At 70.5% G+C, this 25,115-nt stretch overlaps 3 protein-coding genes across 3 annotated transcripts; all 3 read right to left on the bottom strand.

The window, feature by feature from the left end:
* Window positions 1-5,096: 5,096 nt before the first annotated feature.
* CUNH19orf53 (chromosome unknown C19orf53 homolog) lies at window positions 5,097-5,911 on the bottom strand. The gene is made up of 3 exons (XM_068424580.1): window positions 5,766-5,911; window positions 5,474-5,529; window positions 5,097-5,379 (listed from the first exon to the last, which is right to left on the bottom strand). The coding sequence occupies exons 1-3, from the start codon at window positions 5,854-5,856 to the stop codon at window positions 5,245-5,247; spliced, it is 282 nt and encodes a 93-aa protein (XP_068280681.1). The 5' UTR covers window positions 5,857-5,911; the 3' UTR covers window positions 5,097-5,244.
* Window positions 5,912-6,220: 309 nt separating this feature from the next.
* MRI1 (methylthioribose-1-phosphate isomerase 1) lies at window positions 6,221-11,643 on the bottom strand. The gene is made up of 6 exons (XM_068424579.1): window positions 11,480-11,643; window positions 11,170-11,411; window positions 9,535-9,710; window positions 8,325-8,501; window positions 6,886-7,110; window positions 6,221-6,381 (listed from the first exon to the last, which is right to left on the bottom strand). The coding sequence occupies exons 1-6, from the start codon at window positions 11,609-11,611 to the stop codon at window positions 6,239-6,241; spliced, it is 1,095 nt and encodes a 364-aa protein (XP_068280680.1). The 5' UTR covers window positions 11,612-11,643; the 3' UTR covers window positions 6,221-6,238.
* Window positions 11,644-13,241: 1,598 nt separating this feature from the next.
* On the bottom strand, window positions 13,242-20,605 carry YJU2B (YJU2 splicing factor homolog B). The gene is made up of 10 exons (XM_068424578.1): window positions 20,547-20,605; window positions 19,423-19,467; window positions 18,491-18,544; window positions 17,618-17,700; window positions 17,426-17,481; window positions 16,064-16,124; window positions 15,832-15,974; window positions 15,578-15,750; window positions 13,982-14,108; window positions 13,242-13,885 (listed from the first exon to the last, which is right to left on the bottom strand). Exons 2-10 carry the CDS (start codon window positions 19,423-19,425, stop codon window positions 13,242-13,244), a joined length of 1,344 nt encoding a protein of 447 aa, XP_068280679.1. The 5' UTR covers window positions 19,426-19,467; window positions 20,547-20,605.
* Window positions 20,606-25,115: the final 4,510 nt, after the last annotated feature.

The raw sequence follows: 25,115 nt of genomic DNA, 5'->3' as shown, positions 1-25,115 counted from the left end.
ACATTGAGGTCCCTGTCTGCCCCGTGGCCACCCATGGCCACCCCAGGAGATCCGGCGGCCATGGGGACACCGAGACCCACGGCCACCCCGTGGCCACCTACGGCCACCCCACGGCCACATGCAGGGGTGCTGGGGGACACTGAGGTCCCTGTCTGCCCCATGGCCACCCGATGGCCACCCACAGCCACTCCATGAAAGACCCACGGCCACCCAATGGCCACATCCAGGGGTAGTGGGGGACACCAAGCCCCATGGCCACCTCATGGCCACCCATGGCCGCCCATGGTCACCCCACGGCCACATCCAGAGGTACTGGGGGACACTGAGGTCCCCAGCCACCCCATGGCCACCCCACGGCTCCCCATGGCCACATCCAGGGGTACTGGGGGACACCAAGCCCCACGGCCACCTCGTGGCCACCCACGGCCACCCCAGGAGCCCTGATACCCGTGTCCATGGGGACACCGAGCCCCATGGCCACCCCACAGCCACCCCACGGCCACATCCAGGGGTACTGGGGGACACTGAGGTCCCCAGCCACCCCATGGCCACCAACGGCCACCCCATGGCCACCCATGGAAGCCCCACGGACACCCCGTGGCCACATCCAGGGGTAATGGGGGACACCGAGCCCCATGGCCACCCTATGGCCACCAACGGCCACCCCATGGCCACCCACGGCCACATCTAGGCGTGCTGGGGGACACTGAGGTCCCTGTCTGCCCCATGGCCACCCCACGGCCACCCCAGGAGCCCCGACACCCGCGGCCACGGGGACACCGAGACCCACGGCCACCCCACGGCCACCCCATGGCTCCCCATGGCCATCCCACGGCCACATCCAGGGGTACTGGGGGACACCGAGCCCCATGGCCACCCACGGCCACCCCATGGCCACATCCAGTGGTCCTGGGGGTCACTGAGGTCCCTGTCTGCCCAGTGGCCACCCCATGGCCATCCCGTGGCCACATCCAGGAGTACTGGGGGACACTGAGGTCCCAGTGCCACCTCATGGCCACCCCATGGCCACCCCACGGCTCCCTATGGCCACCCCACGGCCACATCCAGGGGTACTGGGGGACACCGAGCCCCATGGCCACCCACAGCCACCCCAGGAGCCCCAACACCTGCGTCCACGAGGACACTGAGCCCCACGGCCACCCACGGCCACCCATGGCCACATCCAGGGGTCCGGGGGGTCACCGAGGTCCCGGTGCCACCCGTCGGTCCGGGGGGGACGCGGTGACGTCGCCGGTGCTGGTGGCCCCTGGCGGCGCTGGCGGACACGGGGGCGGCTTCGCCGGTGCCACACGGGACCCGGTGGCCACCGAGCGCCGCGGGGACACACGTGGTGGCACCTGGGGACACCTTTGCCCACCCAGCCGCCACCGCGGGGGGTGTCGGTGACCCTGGTGGTGTTGGGGGGGGTCCCTGACCTGGGTACCCCCCACCCAGAGTGGCACAGGGACCCCCCCAGATCCCTGTGACATTGGGGGGGGGTCCCTGACCTGGGTATCCCCCACCCTGGGTGGCACAGGGACCCCCCCCAGGTCCTGCTGGCATTGGGGGGGGGTCCCTGACCCGGGTACCCCCCACCCTGGGGTGGCACAGAGACCCCCCCAGATCCCTCTGACATTGGGGGGGGGGGTCCCTGACCCAGGTACCCCCCACCCTGGGGTGGCACAGGGACCCCCCCAGGTCCTGCTGGCATTGGGGGGAGGTCCCTGACCCTGGTACCCCCCACCCAGAGTGGCACAGGGACCCCCCCAGGTCCCTCTGACATTGGGGGGGGGTCCCTGATGTGACCCCACCTGGGTGCCCCCCACCCTGGGGTGGCACAAGGACCCCCCCACCTCACCCCCACCCTCCTCTCCCCAGGCGCTTCCCGGCCCCGACGGCCGCACCGAAGGACCGTCCCCGTCCCCAATGAGTGTGGGGGGGGTCACCCCCCACCCCAACACCCCCACCCCCACCCCGGCGCCCCCCCCCCACCCCGCTGCCGCCCGCGGGGGTTCCTGGCGATGCGATTTTTTGACCTTTTTGCACCCAAAATCACATTGCCAGGGATTTCCAACGGGCGCCAGCCCCCGCAGCGCGGGGCGCCGGGACCCCCGCGGGTGGGTGGGTGGGTGGGTGCGGGGGGGGTCACGGGTGGGTGCTGGGGGGGGGGGGTTTGGGGGGTGGGGGGGCAGGGCTTAGCCCACCTGTGAACAGAGTTGGCACCGCGTCGTGTTCACAGTGGCTAAGTTCCGCTCCCCCCCTTCGCGCTTGGGACCCCCCCCCCACCCTTGACGACGCTTGGGGACCCTCCCCGGATGCCGGACCCCCACCCAAGGGTGCCAGGACCCCCCAGGACCCCCCCGGGACCCCCCCGGCCCAGCCTCCCGTGCCTACTGAGCTGATACGCAGTTGCTTTGGTTAAACTGGCTCAGTTCAGCAGGAACAGGAGTCTGGCCCCGCGCGCCCGGAATGCCACCCTGGGGGGGGCACCTAAACCCCCTGGGACCCCCCTGGAACCCCCCTAAACCTTCTGGGACCCCCCTGGAACCCCCCTAAACCTTCTGGGACCCCTCTAAACCCTCTAGGACCTCCCTAAACCCCCCTGGGACCCCCCTGGAACCCTCCTAAACCCCTGAGACCCCCAAAACCCCCCTGGGGCACCCCTGGAACCCTCCTAAACCCCTGAGACCCCCAAAACCCCCCTGGGACCCCCCTGGAACCCTCCTAAACCCTCTGGGACCCCCCCTAAACCCCCCTGGGACCCCCTGGAATCCCCCTAAACTCTCTGGGACCCCTCTAAACCCCCCCAAAACCTCCCTGGAACCCTCCTAAACCCCCGAGACCCCCAAAAACTCTATGGGACCCCTCAAAATCCCCCTGGGACCCCCCTGGAATCCGCCTAAACCCTCTGGGACCCCCTAAACCCTCTGGGACCTCCCTGGGACCCCCCTAACCACCACGAGACCCCTCTAAACCCCCCTGGGACCCCTCTAAACTCCCCCAAAACCCCCCTGGGACCCCCCTGGAATCCCTCTAAACCCTCTGGGACCCCCCAAAACTCTCTAGGACCCCCCCTAACCCCCCGAGACCCCCAAAAAACCCTCTGTGACCCCCCAAAAACCCTCTGGGATGCCTCTAAACTGCCCTGGGACCCCCTTAAACCCGCTGGGACCCCTCAAAACCACCCCTGGGACACCCCTAAACCCCCCAGACCCCCCTAAAATCCTCTGGGACCCCCATAAACTGCCCTGGAACCCCCAAAACCCCTCTGAGACCCCGCTAAACCCTCTGGGACCCCCCCCAAAACTCTCTGGGACTCCTCTAAACTCCCCTGGGACCCCTCTAAAACTTTCTGGGACCCCCCTGGGATCCTCCTAAACCCCCAAGACCCCCCTAAACCCCCCTGGGACCCTCTTAAACCCTCTGGGACCCCCATAAGCTGCCCTGGGACCCCCTAAACCCTCTGGGACCCCCCAAAAACTCCCTGGGACCCCCTAAACCTCCCTGGGACCCCCATAAACCCTCCTGAGACCCCACTAAACCCTCTGGGACCCCCCCAAAACTCTCTGGGACTCCTCTAACCCCCCCTGGGACCCCCCTAAAACCCTCTGGGACCCCCCAAAAACCCCCTGGGACCCCCCCGGGACCCCCCAAACCCCCCCCGTGGTGGAGCCCTGCCTGGGTCCCGCGTGCATGGCCGAGCTCACCGGGACCCGCAGGTTCTTCCACACCGCAGAGACCCCCGAAACCCCCGGGGGGGGGTCCCCAAAACCCCCGGGGGGTCCCCAAAACCGGGAGGGGTCCCCAAACCCCGGGGGGGTTCCCCAAAACCGGGGGAGGGTCCCCAAAACCGGGGGGAGGGTCCCCAAAACCGGGGGGCGGGAAGCCAGACGCCTCGGTGGGGGGCTGGGTCCCCACGGGGAGGGAGGGACCCACAGTGGGGGGAGGGGTGGGGGGTTGGGGACCCTCCGCAGCCCACGGGACCCCCCACGGGACCCCCCCGGGGCTCGGGCGTCGCCGCGGGGAGGGGGAGAATCCGGTCCCCCCCCCGCCCCGGGGCTGGGGCGTCACCGGTAATTAGGGGATTACGGGGTGAGTCACGGGGGGGGGAGGGGCACGGGGGGGTGGGGGAGGGGCACGGGGGGGGGGGATGGGGCCCCAGCGGCCGCCCCTCCCCCCTGTTTGTTTCCCAAAATAACCCGGCGGCGCCGCGCGGGACGCGCCCGGTTGCAGGGAATTTCCCTGACGTCAGAGGGGGGGGAGGGGGGGTGGGGGAGGGGCTGAGCCACGCCCGAACAGGCCCCACCCCCCAAGGGGGTGCCCACGTGTCGCCTGTCCCCCCCCCCCCGAAACGGGACGCGGCGCCTTTAAGGCTCAACCGCAGCGTAAACCCCGCCCACGCCGCCCGCCGATTGGCCGCCGGCGGCTCCTTCCGCTGTCAATCAACCCGAGGTGGGGGCGAGCTGTCAATCACGGCGCAGCGGACCAATCAGGGCGCGGGAAGGCGGTGCCTCGCCCGAGGGGGCGTGGCCTCGGCGAGCCCATTCATAAAGTTGTGGCGGCGTCGGGAACCGCGATCGCGTAACGGGGGCGGGGCGGGGACCCCCCCCGGGGACACCGGGACCCCCCCGCGACCCCCCCCGACCCCGGGAACCCCCCGGGCTCCAGAGCCGCCCCGACACCCCCCGTGACACCCCCCACCCCCCGAGATCTCGACCCTGGGACCCGCCTCCCCCCCGGGGACACCGGGACCCCCCCGGGACTCCCCCCCCTCCCCGGGGCACCAACGACCCCGGGCACCCCCCCCCCGGCTCTGGGGCCGCCCAGACACCCTCCGTGCTGCCCCGCGACCCCCTCCCCGCCACCCAGGGCTGCCCCGTCCCACCCCCCCTGGCCACCGCCGACCCCGGGAGCCCCCGGACCACCCCCCCCACCCCGGCTCCGGGACCGCCCCAACACCCCCATGGTGCCCCCTCCACCCCCGAGATCTCGACCCTGGGACCCCCCCCCGGGCCCAGCTCCTTCCCCGCGCACGGTGTCTCCCCCCCCCCCCAAATCATTTTAGGGGGCACCAGCGGGGGGGGGGGGGGGGGGGGGCAGCCGCGCTCCCCCCATCCCATTTATTAAACAATTACAGCGACGCTGAGACCGGACGCGTTTGTGACAGCTCCTGCCCCCGCCGTGCGCCTCGGGGGGGGTCTGAGGGGGGGGGGGAGGGGGGCTCAGCCCCGTCCCTTCTTGGCTTTACCCTTCCGGGGGGGGGTGGCGGTGGTGGGGGGGGGAGGGGGCGGCGACCAGCGCGAGCTTCTTGGGGAGGCCGGTGCTCGCCCGCTGCACGGCCTCGTGCTCGATCTTCATGCGGATGCCGACCTCGAGGCGCTGCGGATTTGGGGGGGGGGTCAGCGAGGGGGGGGGGCACCCATGGGACCCCCCCGGGCCCACCCAACCTCCCCCTGCCCCCCCCTCCCCTCACCTTCTTCAGCTTCTGCTGCTGGATCACACGGAGCTTCTTGGGGGCGATCGTGCGGCCTAGGGGGGGGAAGGGCAGCGGGTGGGGGGCAGCGCCGGAGCCCCCCGGGGTCCCCCCATCCCCGCTGCTCCCCCCCCCCCGAGGCCCCCCCACCCCCGGTGCCCCCCCCCGAGATCCCCCGACCTCCGCTGCCCCCTCTCCAAGGGCCCCCCCCTCCTTCTCCAGGCCTCCGCCTCCAGGCCTCCCTCTCCAGCCCCCCCCTCCCGGCCCCCCCCGGGGCCCGGCCGCCCCTCACCTCCCTTCCGCGGCCCCCGTGCCCGGGTCTCCGCCGCCGCCGCCGCCCGCCCGGGCCGCTTGGCCGCCGCCTTGGGCGTCCCCTGCGCCATGTCGCCTCCACCACCACGGCACTTCCGGGTTCCCGCGCGCAGGGCACGCCGGGATACACTGAGGCGAGGCGCAAGGCATGCCGGGATACAGCGAGGCGCGAAGGACGGCGGGATATAGCGGCGCAGCGAGGCGCGGCGCAAGGTATGCCGGGATACAGCGAGGCGCGGCGCAAGGTACGCCGGGATACAGCGAGGTGCAAGGCACGCCGGGATACGAGGCGCGAAGGACGCCGGGATACAGCGAGGCGCGGCGCAAAGAACGCCGGGATACACTGAGGCGCGAACGACGCCGAGGCGCGGCGCAAGGCACGCCGGGATACAGCGAGGCGCGACGCAAGGCACGCCGGGATTCAGCGAGGCGGAAGCGGTTCCCAAAGGCCCTTTACTGCCCCCCAGCGGCGGCGCCGCGCTCCGCCAGCGCGTGGCGCAGCTCGGCGGGGGCGAACACCCCCCACTCGGTGACGATGCCGCCGGTGATGAGGTCATGGGGGGTGACGTCAAAGGCCGGGTTCCACACGTCGATATCTGAGGCGGGGGGGGGGGTGTCAGGTCCCTATATAGGACCTATCCACCCTATATGGGACCTACCTGCCCCATATGGGATCCCCCGTCTTATATAGGACCCCCCACTCCATATGGGACCTCCCCACCCCATATAGGACTCCCAGCCTCATATGGGAGCCCCCTGCCCTATATACGACTTACCCACCCTATATGGGACCCTCTGCCCCATATGGGACCCTCTGCCCCATATGGGACCCCCCCACTCCATATGGGACCCCCAGCCCCATATGGGACCCCCCTGTCTTATATAGCACCCCTCTGCCTCATACAGGACCCCCCACCCCATATGGGACCTCCCCACCCCATATAGGACCCCCCACTCCATATGGGACCCCCAGCCTCATATGGGACCCCCCCTGTCTTATATAGGAGCCCCCCACCCCATATGGGACCCCCAACTCCATATGGGACCTCCCCACCCCATATGGGACCCCCAGCCCCACATGGGACCCGCGTGGCACCCACCCGGGGGGGCGAGGCAGAGGCCCCGCAGGTGGGTGAGCTCCCGGCCCGGCCGCTCCTCGAGGACGATGTCGGTGCCACCGGCCAGCGTCATGTCACAGGACGAGCTGGGGGCGGCCACGTAGAAGGGGACCCCGTGGTGCCGCGCCGCCACCGCCAGCTGGTACGTGCCGATCTTGTTGGCCGTGTCCCCGTTGGCGGCCACGCGGTCGGCGCCCACCACCACGGCTGGGGACAAGGGACACGGGGTGGCCCCGGCCCCAAAATGGCCCCGGCCCACCCTGTCCCCGTCCCTCCTGCCCCTGTCCCTCCTGTCCCTCCCATCCCATCACTGTCCCCACTGTCCCATCCCGTCCCTGCCCCATCCCACCCCTCTCCTGCCCCTGTCCCTGTCCCCAAATGTCCCCATCCCTCTCCCACCATGTCCCTGTCCCGTCCCACCCCTCTCCTGCCACATCCTTGTCCCTCCTGCCCCGTTACGTCCCTGTCCCTGCTGTCCCATCCCTCCTGCCCCACCATGTCCCTGTCCTGTCACCGTCCCACCCCTCTCCTGCCCCATCCTTGTCCCTCCTGCCCCTTCTTGCCCCCGTCCCTGCCCCAAAATGTCCCCGTCCCATCCCTGTCCCTCCCATTGTGCCCCTGTCCCATCCCATCCCTCTCCTGTCCCCATCCTTGTCCCCATCCCTGCCCCAAAACGTCCCCGTCCCTCCTACCCCATCCCATCCCTGTCCCTCCTGCCCCATGTCCCTCTCCTGTCCCCATCCCACCCCTCTCCTGCCCCATCCTTGTCCCTTCTGCCCCGTTACGTCCCTGTCCCTGCCTCAAAACGTCCCTATCCCTCCTGCCCCACCATGTCCCTGTCCTGTCACCATCCCACCCCTCTCCTGCCGCATCCTTGTCCCTCCTGCCCCATCTTGTCTCCCTCCCTGACCCAAAACGTCCCTGTCCCTCCTACTCCATCCCTCCTGCCCCACGTCCCTGTCCTGTCACCGTCCCACCCCTCTCCTGCCCCAAAATGTCCCCATCCCATCTCTCTCCCACCGTGTCCCTGTCCCTCCCATTGTGCCCCTGTCCCATCCCCGTCCTGTCCCCATCCCATCCCTCTCCTGCCACATCCTTGTCCCTCCTGCCCCATCCCATCCCCATCCCTCCTGCCCCATGTCCCTGTCCTGTCACCATCCCATCCCTCTCCTGCCACATCCTTGTCCCTCCTGCCCCGTTACGTCCCTGTCCTGTCCCTGTCCCACTCCTCTCCTGTGACATCTTTGTCCCTCCTACCCCATCCCGTCCCCATCCCTCCTGCCCCACCATGTCCCTGTCCTGTCACCTTCTTGCCCCTGTCCCTGCCCCAGCCCACCCCATCCCTCTCCCATGTCCCTGTCCCATCCCTGTCCCCATCCCACCCCTCTCCCGTCCCGGTCCTGGTCCCGGTCCCCGCTGACCCTGGACGCCGCGGTGGCACATGGCGGCGGCGGCGGCGCTGTCGGCGATGAGGGTGGCGGGGATCCCGTCATGGCGCAGCTCGAAGGCCGTGAGCCGCCCGCCCTGGTTGTAGGGTCGGGTCTCGGTGCAGAACACCCGCGCCAGGCGGCCCCGCTCGTGCAGCGCCCGCACGATCCCTGGGGACAGCGGGGACGGCGTCGGGGACGAGGGGACGGCGGGGACGGTGAGGGGGGACAGCGGGGACAGGGGGACAGCAAGGAAGGTGTGGGGGGACAGTGGGGACAGGGGGACAGCGTTGGGGACGAGGGGACAATGGGGACAGTGAGGGGGGACAGCGGGGACAGGGGGACAGTGGGGACCGTGAGGGGGGACAGTGGGGACAGGGGGACAGTGGGGACAGTGGGGACAGCGGGGACGGTGTGGGGAGACAGTGGGGACAGGGGGACAGCGGGGACAGCGTTGGGGACGAGGGGACAATGGGGACAGCGAGGGGGGACAGCGGGGACAGGGGGACAGCGTCGGGGATGAGGGGACATTGGGGACGGTGAGGGGGGACAGCGGGGACAGGATGGGGGGACAGCGAGGATGGTGTGGGGGGACAGTGGGGACAGGGGGACAGCGTTGGGGACGAGGGGACATTGGGGACGGTGAGGGGGGACAGGGGGGACAGGGGGACAGCGGGGATGGCGTCGGGGACGAGGGGACAGTGGGGACGGTGAGGGGGGACAGCAGGGACAGGGGGCCAGCGGGGACAGAAGGGACGGTGTGGGGGGACAGGGGGATGGTGGGACAGTGGGGATGGTGAGGGGGGACAGGGGGACAGTGGGGACGGTGTGGGGGACAAGGGGACGTTGGGTATGGGAAGGGGGGACAGTGGGGATGGCAAGGGGGGACAGTGGGGACAGGGGGACAGTGGGGACAGCAAGGACAGCATGGGGGGACAGCGAGGACGGTGTGGGGGGACAGTGGGGACAGCGGGGACAGCGTTGGGAACGAGGGGACAATGGGGACAGCGAGGGGGGACAGCGGGGACAGGGGGACAGTGGGGACAGGGGGACAGCGTCAGGGATGAGGGGACATTGGGGACGGTGAGGGGGGACAGCAGGGACAGGGGGACAGTGGGGACAGTGAGGGGGGACAGTGGGGACAGGGGGGACAATGGGGATGGTGTGGGGGGACAGTGGGGGCCAGCAGTCCCCGTGGCCGTACCCAGCGCGGTGCCGTAGCCGGCCGTGGCCAGCGTGCCCGTGTTGCAGTGGGTCAGGAGGGTGACGCCGCCGGGGGGGACGGGGACGCGCCGCAGGATGTCCCCCGCCCCGTGCGCCCCGAGGCGCCGGTTGTCCTCCAGGTCCTTGGCCAGCAGCCCCTCGATGTGCTCGATGATGCTGGGGGGGGGGGCAACGGGGCAGGTGACACCCCCCCACCCCGGCACCCCCTCCCCAGGCACCCCAAATCCCCCCAGGGGACCCCTCTCACCCCACAGCCCCCCCTCCCCGAGACCCAGCACCCCAACCCCCTATAGGGGACCCCAATATCCCCCCCAGTGTCCCCAATATCTCCCCCCACTTCTCCTCACACCCCAAATCCCCCCAGGGGACCCCAACACCTCCCACACCTCTGCCCACACCCCAAATCCCCTCCCAGCACCCCAACCCCCCCCATACCCCCTCATACCCCCCCCAGCACCCCAAACCCACCCCATACCCCTCCCCACCCCCCAAATCCCTCCCAGTGACCCCAATATCTCCCCCTACCTCACCCCACACCCCAACCCCCCCCATACCCACCCCATACCCCCCCATATCCCCTTCCCCCTACCCCTCCCAGCACCCCAAATCCCCCCCAGTGACCCCCATATCCCCCTCCCTAACCCTCCCAACACCGCATCCCCCCCATACCCACCCCAAACCCCACACATCCCCCCCATACCCCCCCAAATCCCCCCTATACCCCCCAGCACCTCAACCCCCCCATACCCCCCCATACCCCCTCCCAGCACCCCAAACCCCCCCATACCCACCCCATACCCCCCATCACCCCATACCTCCCCCTATACCTCTCCCAGCACCCCAAACCCCCCCATATCACCCACATCTCCCCCCATACTCCCCTGTACCCCCCCATATTGCCCCCCCAACCCCTCCCATACCCCCCACATCCCCCCCATACCCCCACATCCCCCCCCATACCCCCCCAGCACCCCAAACCCCCCCCATACCCCCCATACTCCCCCCATCACCACAACCCCCCCCAAATCCCCCCCAGTGACCCCAATATCCCCCTCCCTACCTCTCCCATCACCCCATATCCCCCATACCCCCCCCGAAAACCCCCGTATCCCCCCATACCCTCCCCAAAACCCCCCATATACCTCTCCCAGCACCCCAAACCCCCCCCCCCCATACCCCCCTAAATCCCCCCCAGCACCCCAAACTCCCCCCATACCCCCCTAAATCCCCCCCAGCACCCCAACCCCCCCCATACTCCACCCAAATCCCCCCCATCCCCCTCCCAGCACCCTAACAACCCCCCCATACCCCTCCCAACACCCCAAATCCCCCCCAGTGACCCCAATATCCCCCTCCCTACCCCTCCCAGCACCCCATACCCCCCCATACTCCCCCAAATCCCCCCCCATACCCCCCATACCCCTCCCAGCCCCCCAACCCCCCCATTCCCCCCCGTACCCACCCTATACCCCCTCCAGCACCCCAAATCCCCCCCCATCCCCCCCCATCCCCCCCCCGTACCCACCCTATACCCCCTCCAGCACCCCATATCCCACCCCATACCCCCCCCATACCCCCCCCATGCCCCCCCATATCCCCCCCGCACCCCCCGTACCTCTCCCGCAGCGCCTCCGCCGTCACCCCCTCGCCCTCCGCTCGCCTCCTGGCCACCTCCCGCAGCCGCTCTGCCTCGCGGCCCAGGTTGGCCGCCGTGGGCCTGGCCGTGGCCAGCACCCGCAGCCGCTCGCCCACGAAGGCCACCAGCCCTTCCACGTCGCTCGCCGGCCCCTCGCCCGCCGCCAGCTCCAGCGCCAGGCTCAGGCACCCCACGAGGGCGATGGCGGGGGCACCCCGCACCTATGGGTGCAACCGTCACCCCTCCAATCTGGGTGGGTGGGTGTCCCCCCACGAGCCCCCCCACCCACCTCCATGTCCCGGATGGCCACCCAGGCCCTCTCCACGCTAGCCACGGGCTCATAGCGCAGCTGCTCGGGCAGCAGGAGCTGGTTGAGGATGGCGAGGGAGCCGCGGCGGTAGCGGATGGCTTCGAGGGCCATGGCGGGGCCGGAACACACGTCACCCCCAGGGGACAGCTGGGAGGGACATGGGGGGGGAGCTGGGGTGAAGAGAGGGACCCCCGGGGGCCCGGCTGCAGGGACAACCCCCCCTTGGGGACATCAGTGTGGTGGCACCGTCCCCTGACAACCCCCCCATCCTTGGGGGCACCCCCCCATGCCTGGGGACACCATCACGGTGGTGCTGGGGCCGTGGGGACACCTCCCCCCATCCTTGGGGACACCATCGTGGTGGCACTGTCCCCTGACACACCCCCCCATCCTTGGGGACACCCCCCCGTGCTTGGGGACACCATTGTGGTGGCACCGTCCCCCTGTCGGGGTTGTGGGGACACCCCCCCCATCCTTGGGGACACCCCCCCGTGCTTGGGGACACCATCATGGTGGCACTGTCCCCATGCCGGGCTCGTGGGGACACCCCCCTCATGCCTGGGGACACCATCACGGTGCCACCGTCCCCATGCCAGGGTCGTGGGGACACCCCCCCCCCCCCCCTTGGGGACACCATCGTGGTGCCACCATCCCCTGACACCCCCCCCCATTCCTTGGGGACACCTGGACACCCCCCCCCCCTTGGGGACACCATCATGGTGCCACCATCCCCGTGCCAGGGTCGTGGCGGTGGGGGGTGGGTAAATCACTGCAGGACACGAGTGCGCCGGGGGTGCCACCAGCTTTTAATGGGGGGGGGGGGGGGGGGGGGGGGGAAATTGGGGGGGGGGATAAATTATGGGGTGGGGGTGGGGGAGTGTGGGGTGGGGGGGCCCCCCAGGACCAGCCAGGAGGGGGGGTCTGGCCCCCAAAGGGGTGGGGGGGGTAAATTATGGGGTGGGGGGGGGATAAATTAATGGGGGGGATCAGAGGGGTGGGGGGGGTAAATTATGGGGTGGTGGGGGGGATAAATTAACAGGGGGGGGTTTGGGGTGGGGGGGGTGTTAGGGGGGGGGCACCCCAGGACCAGCCAGGAGGGGGGGTCTGGCCCCCAAAGGGGTGTGGGGGGGTAAATTATGGGGTGGGGGGGGGGGATAAATTAACAGGGGGGGGTTTGGGGTGGGGGGAGTGCAGGGGTGGGGGTGGTCCCCCAGGAGGGGGGGGTCCAGCCCCCAAAGGGGTGGGGGGGAATAAATTATGGGGGGCATAAATTATGGGGTGGGGTATAAATTAATGGGGGGGGGTAATAAATGAATGGGGGGGGTGTAGGGGTGGGGGGTGTATGGGGGGGGGGTAGGGGTGTGGGGCCCCCCCTGGGGGGGGTGGGAGGGGTGTATGGGTGGGGGGTGTCGGGGGGGGGTGTAGGGGTGGGGGGTGTGCAGGGGTGGGGGGTGTAGGGGTGTGGGGCCCCCCCGGGGGGGCTGTAGGGGTGTGGGGTGTAGGGGTGGGGGGGGTGCAGGGGTGGGGGTCCCCCCGGGGGGGGTGTATGGGGGGGGTGCAGGGGTGGGGGGTCCCCCCGGGGGGGTCCGGCCCCCCCAAGGCCCCTCAGCCGCTCTCGGAGCCGGAGTCAGAATAGTCGGCGACGAGGGAAGTGGGGGGGGGGCCCTGGGGGGTCCCCCCGGTGTCACCCCCACCCTGGGGCTCGCTGGGGGGGGTTGTGGGGCTACTGGGGGCTGGGGGGCTACGGGGGGGGGGTCGGGGGGCTATGGGGGGTCTTCTTGCTGCTGGGGGTGGGGGGGCTGTGGGGGGTCGGGGGGCTACGGGGGGTCTGGGGGCTGTGGGGGGTCTGGGGGCTGTGGGGGGCTACGGGGAGGCTGTGGGGGGTCTGGGGGCTACTGGGGGCTGGGGGGGGGCTACGGGGGGTCGTCTTGCTGCTGGGGGGGCTACGGGAGGTCCGGGGGGGGCTATGGGGGGCCGGCGGGCTATGGGGGGTCTTCTTGCCACTGGGGGCTGGGGGGCTGTGGGAGGTCAAGGGGCTACGAGGGGTCTGGGGGCTGTGGGGGGCCAGGGGGCTACTGGGGGTCCGGGGGTGGCTACTGGGGGCCGTGGGGGGGCTACGGGGGGTCCCCAGCCCCTCGGACCCCTCCCCGGGACGGCGCCGGACGATCCCCAGCCCCGCAGGGGTGTGGGTGGGGGTCACCCCCCCCCACCCCCGCAGCGCCCCCCTCCCCGGGGTGGGGGGGGTGGGGGGGGTCTCCCCTCCCCCTCCCCGTAGCCCCCCCCCCAAATTGAGCCTCTGCAGGGTGGGGGTGGGGCTGTGGGGGGAGGGGAACCAGGGGCGGGTGCAGATCTCGGCCCTCTTCATCCTCTGCCGCTCCTCGTAGGCTGGGGGGGGGGGGGGACACAGGGTGGGGGTCACCGGGGGGGGGGGGGGGCCCCAGGGGGTCCCAGCCCCCCCCCCTTCGACCCCCCCCCACGCACAGTGGGTGCTGTGGTGGGCCAGCAGCGCCGCCACCCGCCGGTCCTCCTCCTCCTCCTCCTCCCGAGCCTTCGGCCCCAGCGCAGCCCCCTCCTCCTCCTCCTCCTCCCGCAGGGTCTTCTTCTCCTCCTGGCGGGGGGGGGGGGGATATGGGTGGGACCCCCTGGAACCCTCCAGGACCCCCCTGGATGCTCTGGGACCACCCTGGGACCCCCCAGAACACCCTGAGACCCTCTAGGACCCCTCTGGGACCCCTCTGGGACTCCCTGGGGTCTCCCTGGGACCCCCCTGAGACCCCCTGGAACCCCCTGGGACCCCCTTGGACACCTCTGGGACCCTCTAGGACCCCCTGGGACCCCACTGAGACCATCCTGGGACACCCCTGGGACCCCTCTGTGACCCCCTGGGACCCTCTAGGACCCCCCCTGGGACCTCCTGGGACCACCCTAGGACCCCTCTGGGATCCCCCTGGAACCCCCAGGACCCGCTGGGACCCCCCCGAGACCCCCTGGAACCCCCTGGGATCCTCTGGGACCCTCTAGGACCCCTCTGGGACCCCCCTGGAACCCCCTGAGACCCCCTGGAACCCTCTAGGACCTCCTGGAACCCTCTAGGACCCCTCTGGGACCCCCCCAGAACCCCCTGGGACCCCCCTGGAACCCCTCTGGGACCCCCCGGAACCCCCTGGGACCCTCTATGACCCCCTGGGACACTCAAGGACCCCTCTGGGACCCCTCTAGGAACCCCTGGGACCCTCTAGGAACCTCTGGGACCCTCTAGGTCCCCTCTGTGACCCCCTGGGACCCTCTAGGTCCCCTCTGTGACCCCCTGGGACCCCTCTGTGACCTCCTGGGACACTCTGGGACCCTCTGGGACCCCCCTGGGACCCACTGGAACCTCCTGGGATCCCCCTGGGACCCTCTAGGACTCCCTGGGACTCGTCTGGGACCCCTCAAGGACTCCCCTGGGACCCTCTAGGAACCTCTGGGACCCTCTAGGTCCCCTCTGTGACGCCCTGGGACGCCCCTGGGACCCTCTGGGACCCCCCTGGGACCCACTGGAACCTCCTGGGACCACCCTGGAACCCTCTAGGACCCCTCTGTGACCCCCTGGGACCCCCCTGGGACCCCCTGGGTGCCCCCCCCTCACCCTGAAGCGCTGCCGGAGGCGGCTGTTGAGGCCGAAGTCGTCCTTTGGCCCCCTGGAACCCTCTGAGACCCCTCTAGGACCCCCCTGGGACCCCCTGGGACACTCTGGGACCCTTTGGGACCTCCCAGACCCCCTGGGTGCCCCCCCCCTCACCCTGAAGCGCCGCCGGAGGCGGCTGTTGAGGCCGAAGTTGCCCTTCGGCCCCCTGGAACCCTCTGAGACCCCTCTAGGACCCCCCTGGGACCCTCTGTGACCCCCTGGGACCCTTTGGGACCCCCTGGGTGCCCCCCCCTCACCCTGAAGCGCTGCCGGAGGCGGCTGTTGAGGCCGAAGTCGTCCTTTGGCCCCCTGGGACCCTCTGAGACCCCTCTAGGACCCCCCTGGGACCCTCTAGGACCCCCTGAGACCCTTTGGGACCCCCTGGGACCCCCTGGGTGCCCCCCCCTCACCCTGAAGCGCTGCCGGAGGCGGCTGTTGAGGCCGAAGTCGTCCTTCCAGGCGCTCTGGGCCTCCTGCAGGGTGGCCAGCGTGGGGACAGCGCGCCGCAGCGTCCCCCGGTCGGCCACGCCGTGCTCCAGCCGGTACATGGCGTCCGTCTCCAGCTTCTCCTTGGCCTCCCGCTCTGCGACAAGGAAAGGGACAACCAGGACGTGTCACACGTGCCACGGGGGTGGCCTCAGGGCGGGGGGGGACAAGGACCCACCGGTGGGCAGGAGCTGCTCGTTGTCCCCCATGTCCCAGCGCTCCTCCTTGCGCCGGGCGCCGCTGACGATGACGTAGTCGCAGCCCGCCGGGTCCGTCTGCAGCTCGATGTAGTTGACACAGAGGTGACACTTCATCCGGAACCTGGGGACATCACGGGGGTGGCACACAGGGGTTGGGGTCCCCAGGGGTGCCCCTGTGGGGAGGGGACACGCCGAGGCCACCGCACCCACCTGTAGATGGGGGTGGTGTAGTAGGTGCCGACCTTCTTCTTCTCGGCGTTGTAGCGGACGCCTGGGAGGGGACACGGGGGGGGACAGGGACACCTGAAGCCCCTGGGGACGTGGGGACATGGGGGGGAAGGGGCTTGGAGACATGGGGACAGCAGGGACAAGGAGCCTGGAGGGGGTTTGGGACATGAGGACAGTGGGGACAGTGAGAGGAAGGGGCTTGGAGAGGGTTGGGGACGTGGGGACAGTGGGGACAAGGGGCCTGGGGGAGTTGGGGACACGGGGACATGGGGACAAGGGGCCTGGGGGGGGTCGGGGACATGGGGACAGCGGGGGGAAGGGGCCTGGGGAGGTTGGGGACGTGGGGACAAGGGGGGAAGGGGCTTGGAGGGGGACAGGGACATGGGGACAAGAGGGGAAGGGGCTTGGAGGCGGTCAAGGACACGGGGACAGTAGGGACAAGGGGCCTGGGGGGGGTTGGGGACATGGGGACAAGAGGGGAAAGGGGCTTAGAGGGGGTTGGGGACATGGGGACAGTCGGGACAGCGGGGGGAAGGAGCCCAGAAGGGGTTGGGGACATGGGGACATGGGGACAAGGGGCTTGGAGGAGGTTGGGGACGTGGAGACATGAGGGGACACGGGGTGAAGGGGCCTGGAGGGGGTTGGGGACACGGGGACATGGGGACACGGGGGGAAGAAGCCCAGAGGGGGCTGGGGACACGGGGACAGTGGGGACAGTGAGGGGAAGGGGCCTCGGGGGGGTTTGGGACATGGGGACAGTGGGGACAAGAGGGAAAGGAGCCTGGAGGGCGTCGGGGACATGGGGGGAAGGAGCCCAGAGGGGGCTGGGGACATGGGGACAAGGGGGGAAGGGGCTTGGAGGGGGTTGGGGACATGGGGACAGTGGGGACACAGGGAGAAGGGGTCTGGGGGGGGTTGGGGACATGGGGACAGTGGGAGGAAGGGGCCTAGGGGGGGTCTGGGGACATGGGGACAAGAGAGGAAGGAGCCTGGAGGGGGTTTGGGACGTGGGGACAGTGGGGACACGGGGGGAAGGGGCTTGGAGGGGTCTGGGGACACGGGGACAAGGGGCTTGGAGGGGGTCAGGGACACGGGGACAGTGGGGACAAGGGGCCTGGAGAGGGTTGGGGACATGGGGACAGTGGGGACAGTGAGGGGAAGGGGCCTGGAGGGGGACAGGGACATAGGGACAGCGGGGGGAAGGAGCCCTGTGGGGTTTGGGGACAGTGGGGACAAGGGGGGAAGGGTCCTGGGAGGGGTTGGGGACATGGGGACACAGGGACAAGGGTCCTGGGGGGGTTGGGGACACTGTGGGGGTTGGGGACAGGGGCCACGGCCCCTCACCCATCCCGATGTGGCTCTTGCACCCATCACACCAGATGTTGTAGGGCATCTCGAACCTGGGGGGGGGGACACGGCGGGGGGGGGGTGTCACCGCAGCCGTGGGGGACGGGGACACCCCCCTGCGTGTCCCCAACCCCCCCAGGTGTCCCCAACCCCCCCAGGTGTCCCCAACCCCGCCCCGTGTCCCCTCACCGGATGACGAGGATGCCCTGGGCCAGCTTGCGGGCGCGCTCCCGCAGCGGGTGGCTGTGGTGGTACTTGTTGAGGGAGCCATGCTGGGGGGGGGGGGGCAAAAGGGGGGGGTCAGGGGGGCACCACATCCCCCCCAGGCCACCCCTGTCACCCCCCCTGCCACCCCTGCCACCCCCCAGCCCCCCCAGCCTCCTCTGCCACCCTTGTCACCCCCCAGCCCTCCCTGCCACCCCTGTCAACCCCCAGGCCCCCCCCCAGTCTCCCCCGTCACCCCCCTGTCACCCCTGATCCCCCCCTGTCACCCCACTGCCCCCCCCTGCCACCCCCAGGCCCCCCAGTGCCCCCTCTGCCACCCCCCAGCCCCCCTGCCACCTCCCAGGCCCCCCCCCCCAGCCCCTCCTGTCACCCCCCAGGCCCCCCCTGCCACCCCCCCGCCACCCCTGTGCCCCCCCCCAGCCCCCCCTTGTCACCCCCCAGGCCCCCACTGCCCACCCCAGTCCCCCAGGCCCCCCCCCAGCCCCTTCTGCCCCTCCCCGCAGCCCCCCCTAGCCCCCTCTGCCACCCCGGCCACCCCCCAGGACCCCCCCAGTCCCCAGCCCCCCCTGCCACCCTCCAGGTCCCCCCACTGCCCCCCCCAGCCCCCCTTGCCACCCCCCAGTCCCCCCCCCATCACCCCCCAGTCCCCCCCCCCCAGGACCCCCAGCCCCCCTGTCACCCCCTGGGCCACCCCCAGCCCCCTCTGCCCCCCCTTGCCACCCCCAGGCCTCCCCCAGCCCCCCTGTCACCCCTCAGCCCCCTCTGCCCCCCCCCAGCCACCCCCTTGCCACCCCGGCCACCCCCCAGGACCCCCCCGGGCCCCCTGGCACCCCCCACCTTGGCCGGGTCGAAGTCGGGCGGGTAGTACTTGTTGGTGCCCTTGCGCTCGCCCTGGGGGGGACACGGGGTGTTGGAGCTGCACGGTGGCCCCGGCGTGGCCACAGTGGCCCTGGCACAGCCACAGTGGCCCCAGTGCAGCCACAGTGGCCCAGTGTGGCCGTCGTGGCCCTGGCACAGCCACAGTGGCCCCAGTGCAGCCACAGTGGCCCAGTGTGGCCGTGGTGGCCCTGGCACAGCCAGAGTGGCCCCGCTCCAGCCGTGGTAGCCTCGATGCAGCCACGGTGGCCCCAATGTGGCCATGGTGGCCCTGGCACAGCCACAGTGACTGCATCAGGCTGCGGTGGCCCCGGTGTGACCATGGTGGCCTCAGCGCGGCCGTGGTGGCCCCGGCACAGCCACGGTGGCCCCAGTGTGGCCGTGGTGGCCCCAGTGTGACCACGGTGGCCCTGGTGCAGCCACAGTGGCCATATCAGGCTGTGGTGGCCCTGGTGCGGCCATGGTGGTCCTGATGCAGCCACAGTGGCCCAGTGTGGCCATGGTGGCCCTGGCACAGCCACAGTGGCCCTGGTGCGGCTGTGGTGGCCCTGGCACAGCCACGGTAGCCCCAGTGTGGCCGTGGTGGCCCCAGTCCAGCCACAGTGGCCCAGTGTGCCCATGGTGGCCCTGGTGTAGCCGTGGTGGCCCTGGCACAGCCACAGTTGCCACATCAGGCTGTGGCAGCCCTGGCACAGCCACAGGAGCCACAGTGTGGCCATGGTGGCCCTAGCACAGCCACAGTGGCCCCGTTCCAGCTGTGGTAGCCTCGATGCAGCCACGGTGGCCCCAGTGTGACCATGGTGGCCCTGGCACAGCCTCAGTGACTGCATCAGGCTGTGGTGGCCCCGGTGTGACCATGGTGGCCCCGGTGTGGCCACGGTGGCCCTACTCACCATGGCCGAGGGTCTCTAGCGCCGCTGGACGGGGACAGGCGGGACCTGGGGGGACACGGAGGCGCCGTCACGTGGGGGGAGGCTCCCAGTCTGTACTGGGATGGGGACAGCCCTCCCAGTACGGGGTTAATGGTCACCAGTATGTGCTGGGACACAGACACCCCCCCAGTACGGGCCCACTGGCCACCAGTACGGGCCCACTGGCCACCAGTACATACTGGGACACAGACCCCCACCCAGTTCGGGCCCACTGGCCACCAGCACGGGCCCACCGGCCACCAGTACATACTGGGACACAGACACCCCCCAGCACGGGCCCACTGGCCACCTGTACGGGCCCACTGGCCACCAGTATGTACTGGGACACAGACACCCCCCCAGTTTGGGCCCACTGGCCACCTGTATGGGCCCACTGGCTACCAGTATGGGCCTACCGGCCACCAGTACGGGCCCACTGGCCACCAGTATGTACTGGGACACAGACCCCCCACAGTACGGGCCCACTGGCCACCAGTACGGGCCCACTGGCCACCAGTATGTACTGGGACACAGACACCCCCCCAGTTCGGGCCCACTGGCCACCAGTATGTACTGGGACACAAGACACCCCCCAGTCTGGGCTCACTGGCCACCAGCACGGGCCCACTGGCCACCAGTACATACTGGGACACAGACTCCCACCCAGTTCGGGCCCACTGGCCACCTGTACGGGCCCACTGGCCACCAGTACGTACTGGGACACAGACTCCCCCCAGTTTGGGCCCACTGGTCACCAGTTCGGGCCCACTGGCCACCAGTACGGGCCCACCGGCCACCAGTATGTACTGGGACACAGACCCCCCCAGTACGGGCCCACCGGCCACCAGTACGGGCCCACCGGCCACCAGTATGTACTGGGACACAGACACCCCCCAGTTTGGGCCCACTGGCCACCAGTACGTACTGGGACACAGACACCCCCCAGTTGGGGCCCACTGGCCACCAGTACGGGCCCACTGGCCACCAGCACGTACTGGGACACAGACACCCCCCCAGTTCGGGCCCACTGGCCACCAGCACGGGCCCACTGGCCACCAGCACGGGTCCGGGCCCGATCCCCGCCGCCCCCCCCCGGCCCCACCGACCTCTTCCTGCTCCGCTCCTCAGGCCCCGCCTCTTCCGCTACGTCACTCGGCGCCGTCAGACGTCACCGCGCCGGAAGTGGGCAGAGCCCCCCGGCGGCCCCGCCCCACCCGCAGCCCCCGCGCATGCGCACTGCGCGCCACGTGCGCTGCCTCCCGCCGCCGTCGCCGCAGCGCCGTCACTTGCGGCCTCCCCTGGCAACGGGGTTGCCATGGCAACGGGGCCCATAGCAACGGGCCTTGGCTCCCGCCACCGACTGTCCCTGGCAACGGGGCCCCATAGCAACCAGGACCCACGGTTGCCATGGCAACGGGGCCCCGTAGCGACCGGGACCCACGGTTGCCATGGCAACGGGGCTCCATGGCGACCGGGACCCACGGTTGCCATGGCAACAGGGCCCAATGTGTGTGCATCCCTCAGTACACGCGTGTGCACCCCCTGACACACGCGTGTGCCCCCCTCAGTACACGTGTGCCCCCCTCAGTACATGCGTGTGCACCCCCGACACGCGTGTGCATCCCTGACACACGCATGTGCATCCCCGACACGTGTGTGTGTAGCCCTCTGTACATGTGTGCACCCCTACACATGCGTGTGCACCCCTCAGTACACGTGTGTGCACCCCTGACACACATATGTGTGCACCCCTGACTACACACGTGTGCCCCCTCAGCTCAAGCACGTGCACCCCCTGACACAGGCATGTGTATCCCTCAGTACACACGTGTGCACCCTCTGACACACACGTGTGCACCCCTCAGTACATGTGTCTGCACCTTGACACATGCATGTGCATCCCCGACGCATGCGTGTGCAGCCCTCTGTACATGTGTGCACCCCTACACACACATGTGCCCCCCTCAGTACACGCGTGTGCACCCCTACACACACATGTACACCCCTCAGTACACGCGTGTGCACCCTCGACACACATGTGTGCACCCCTGACACACGCATGTGCACCCTGACACACACGTGTGCACCCCTCAGTACACACGTGGGCACCCCCGACACATGTGTGCATCCCCGACACGTGCGTGTGCAGCCCTCTGTACATGTGTGCACCCCTACACACACGTGTGCATCCCTGACACACGCGTGTGCATCCCCGACACGTGCGTGTGTAGCCCTCTGTACATGTGTGCACCCCTACATATGCGTGTGCACCCCTCAGTACACGTGTGTGCACCCCGACACACGTGTGCACCCCTGACTACACACGTGTGCCCCCTCAGCACAAGCATGTGCACCCCCTGACACAGGCATGTGTATCCCTCAGTACACACGTGTGCACCCTCTGACACACACGTGTGCCCCCTCAGTACACGCGTGTGCACCTTGACACATGCATGTGCATCCCCAACGCATGCGTGTGCAGCCCTCTGTACACGTGTGCCCCCCTCAGTACACACGTGTGCATCCCCTACACACGCGTGTGCACCCCCGACACACGTGTGCACCCCAACACACGCATGTGCATCCCTCAGTACACACGTGTGAACTCCCAATACCGTGTGCCACCGTGTGCCACCACATGCCACCGCGTGCCACCATGTGCCACCACATGCCACCGTGTGCCCATCATGTGCCACTGTGTGCCACCGCGTGCCACCACGTGCCACCGTGTGCTGCCGTGTGCCACCGCGTGCCACCATGTGCCACCACATGCCACTGTGTGCCACCGTGTGCCACCACGTGCCGCCGTGTGCCACCACATGCCACCGTGTGCCCATCGTGTGCCACCATGTGCCACCACGTGCCACCGTGTGCCACCGCGTGCCACCATGTGCCACCACATGCCACCGTGTGCCCATCGTGTGCCACCGTGTGCCACCACATGCCACCACGTGCCACCGTGTGCCACCGCGTGCCACCGCGTGCCACCGTGTGCCACCACATGCCACTGCGTGCCGCCGCGTGCCACCACATGCCACCGTGTGCCCATCGTGTGCCACCACGTGCCACCGCGTGCCACCACGTGCCACCACGTGCCACCGTGTGCCGCCGTGTGCCGCCGTGTGCCACCACATGCCACCGTGTGCCACCGCGTGCCACCACATGCCACCGTGTGCCCGGGGTGCCCGGCCAGACGGACGGACGGAGGAGCTGGGGGGTCCCGCACCGCCCCCAGCCCCGCCGGTGCCCCCCGGTGTCCCCGTGCCACCCCCGTGCCACCCCCGTCCCGTCCCGGCGCAGCCCCTCGTGTCCCCCCCGGGGTCCCCCCAGCAGCGGGGCCGGATCCTGCCCGGTGCCCGGTGCCCGGCGGTGCCCGCACCGGCTGCCAGCGCCGCGGGGCGCCCATCTGTGCCGGGGGCGCGGGGGGCCCGGGGCCAGGGCCCGGGGCCACATCCTGCACCGGGGGCCCGGGGCTGCCCGCGGGGGGGGGCCGGGAGCCACCGGGGGGGGGGACATGGGCCGGGGTCCCCGCGGGTGGGCAGGGGGGTGGCGTTGGCACCGGCCACGGTGTTGGCAACCGGCTCCGATGCTGGTCCTGACTCCGGTGCTGGCCCCCGGCTCCGGTGCTGGCTCCCGGTACTGGCCCCTGGCCCCGGTGCTGGCCCCGGTGCTGGCCGCTGACTCTGGTGCTGGCCGCGGTGCTGGCCCCCCGGCTCCGATGCTGGCCCCGGTGCTGGCCCCTGACTCCGGTGCTGGCCCCGGTGCTGGCCCCCGACTCCGATGCTGGCCCCGGTGCTGGCCCCCGGCTCCGGTGCTGGCCCCGGTGCTGGCTGCTGACTCTGGTGCTGGCCCCGGTGCTGGCCCCCCGGCTCCGGTGCTGGCCCCCGGCTCCGGTGCTGGACCCGGTGCTGGCCCCAGTTCCGGTGCTGGCCACTGACCCTGGTGCTGGCCCCCCCGGCTCCGGTGCTGGTCCCGGTGCTGGCCCCGGTGCTGGCCACTGACTCTGGTGCTGGCCGCGGTGCTGGCCCCCTGGCTCCGATGCTGGCCCCGGTGCTGGCCCCCGGCTCCGGTGCTGGCCCCGGTTCTGGCCCCCGGCTCCGGTGCTGGCTCCCGGTACTGGCCCCTGGCCCCGATGCTGGCCCCGGTTCTGGCCCCCGACTCCGGTGCTGGCCCCGATGCTGGCCCCCCGGCTCCGGTGCTGGCCCCCGGCTCCGGTGCTGGACCCGGTGCTGGCCCCGGCTCCGGTGCTGGCCACTGACCCCGGTGCTGGCCCCCCCGGCTCCGGTGCTGGTCCCGGTGCTGGCCCCGGTGCTGGCCACTGACTCTGGTGCTGGCCGCGGTGCTGGCCCCCTGGCTCTGATGCTGGCCCCGGTGCTGGCCTCCGACTCCGGTGCTGGCCCCCCGGCTCCGGTGCTGGCCCCGGTGCTGGCCACTGACTCTGGTGCTGGCCGCGGTGCTGGCCCCCTGGCTCCGATGCTGGCCCCGGTGCTGGCCTCCGACTCCGGTGCTGGCCCCCGGCTCCGGTGCTGGCCCCGGTGCTGGCCCCAGTGCTGGCCCCCCGGCTCCCGGTGCTGGCCCCGGTGCTGGCCCCAGTGCTGGCCCCCCGGCTCCGGTGCTGGCCCCCTGGCTCCGGTGCTGGTCCCTGGCTCCGGTGCTGGCCCCCGGTGCTGGCCCCAGTGCTGGCCTCTGACTCCAGTGCTGGCCCCAGTGCTGGTCCCCGGCTCCGGTGCTGGCCCCGGTGCTGGCCCCCCGGTCTCCGGTGCTGGCCCCTGGCCCCGGTGCTGGCCCCCGGCCCCGGTGCTGGCCCCCCTGCTCCAGTACTGGCCCCTGTCCCTGGTGCTGGTCCCAGTGCTGGCCCACCTGGCCCCGGTGCTGGCCCCCGGCTCCGGCTCGTGGCCAAGGGCAGCGGGCAAGTGCTGAGCCCGGAGCCTGGCAGCGCTGCCCGTGTCACCCCCCCGCACACGCGCTTGCCCGCAGTGCACACACGTGCTGGGCCGCTGCGGGCATCGGGCCTGGCACACGCGTCCTGGGGCGTGCACACGCGTGTGAGGCCGTGCACACGCACCCTGAGGCGTGCACACGTGTGTGGGGCTGTGAACACGCACCCTGGGGCGTGCACACGTGTGTGGGGCCGTGCACACGCACCCTGGGGTGTGCACACACGTGTGAGGCCGTGCACATGCACCCTGGGGCATGCACACGCGTGTGGGGCTGTGAACACGCATCCTGGGGTGTGCACACGCGTGTGAGGCTGTGCACATGCATGTGGGGCCGTGCACATGCGTGTGGGGCTGTGAACACGCACCCTGGGGCGTGCACACATGTGTGAGAGGCCATGTACATGTGTGTGGGGCCGTGCACATGCATGTGGGTTTGTGCACACGTGTGAGAGGCCATGCACACGCATGTGGGGCTGTGAACAGGCATCCTGGGGTGTGCACACGCGTGTGAGGCTGTGCACATGCATGTGGGGCCATGCACACCCATGTGAGGCCGTGCACACACATCCTGGGGTGTGCACACACGTGTGAGGCCATGTACATGTGTGTGGGGCCGTGCACATGCATGTGGGTTTCTGCACGTGTATGTGAGGCCATGCACACGCATGTGGGGCTGTGAACAGGCATCCTGGGGTGTGCACACACGTGTGGGGTCATGCACACATGTGTGGGGCC

The sequence above is a fragment of the Nyctibius grandis genome, unplaced genomic scaffold (genome assembly GCF_013368605.1).
Source record: "Nyctibius grandis isolate bNycGra1 unplaced genomic scaffold, bNycGra1.pri scaffold_123_arrow_ctg1, whole genome shotgun sequence".
Taxonomy (NCBI): Eukaryota; Metazoa; Chordata; class Aves; order Nyctibiiformes; family Nyctibiidae; genus Nyctibius; species Nyctibius grandis.
This window is presented reverse-complemented; position numbering and strand designations above follow the sequence as displayed.

What these genes read in the sequence shown, in the direction of transcription:
- CUNH19orf53 (XM_068424580.1), bottom strand. Translation starts at nt 5,856, where the DNA reads ATGGCGCAGGGGACGCCCAAGGCGGCGGCCAAGCGGCCCGGGCGGGCG. An exon ending in ACGGGGGCCGCGGAAGGGAG is followed by an intron (nt 5,530 to 5,765) that starts GTGAGGGGCGGC and finishes TCCCCCCCCTAG; the next exon opens with GCCGCACGATCGCCCCCAAG. An exon ending in AGCAGCAGAAGCTGAAGAAG is followed by an intron (nt 5,380 to 5,473) that starts GTGAGGGGAGGG and finishes CCAAATCCGCAG; the next exon opens with CGCCTCGAGGTCGGCATCCG.
- MRI1 (XM_068424579.1), bottom strand. Translation starts at nt 11,611, where the DNA reads ATGGCCCTCGAAGCCATCCGCTACCGCCGCGGCTCCCTCGCCATCCTC. An exon ending in GCGGAGGCGCTGCGGGAGAG is followed by an intron (nt 9,711 to 11,169) that starts GTACGGGGGGTG and finishes CCCCCCCCCCAG; the next exon opens with CATCATCGAGCACATCGAGG. An exon ending in CGGCTACGGCACCGCGCTGG is followed by an intron (nt 8,502 to 9,534) that starts GTACGGCCACGG and finishes CGCTGTCCCCAG; the next exon opens with GGATCGTGCGGGCGCTGCAC.
- YJU2B (XM_068424578.1), bottom strand. An exon ending in CAAGAGCCACATCGGGATGG is followed by an intron (nt 16,125 to 17,425) that starts GTGAGGGGCCGT and finishes GTCCCCTCCCAG; the next exon opens with GCGTCCGCTACAACGCCGAG. An exon ending in TACACCACCCCCATCTACAG is followed by an intron (nt 15,975 to 16,063) that starts GTGGGTGCGGTG and finishes TGATGTCCCCAG; the next exon opens with GTTCCGGATGAAGTGTCACC.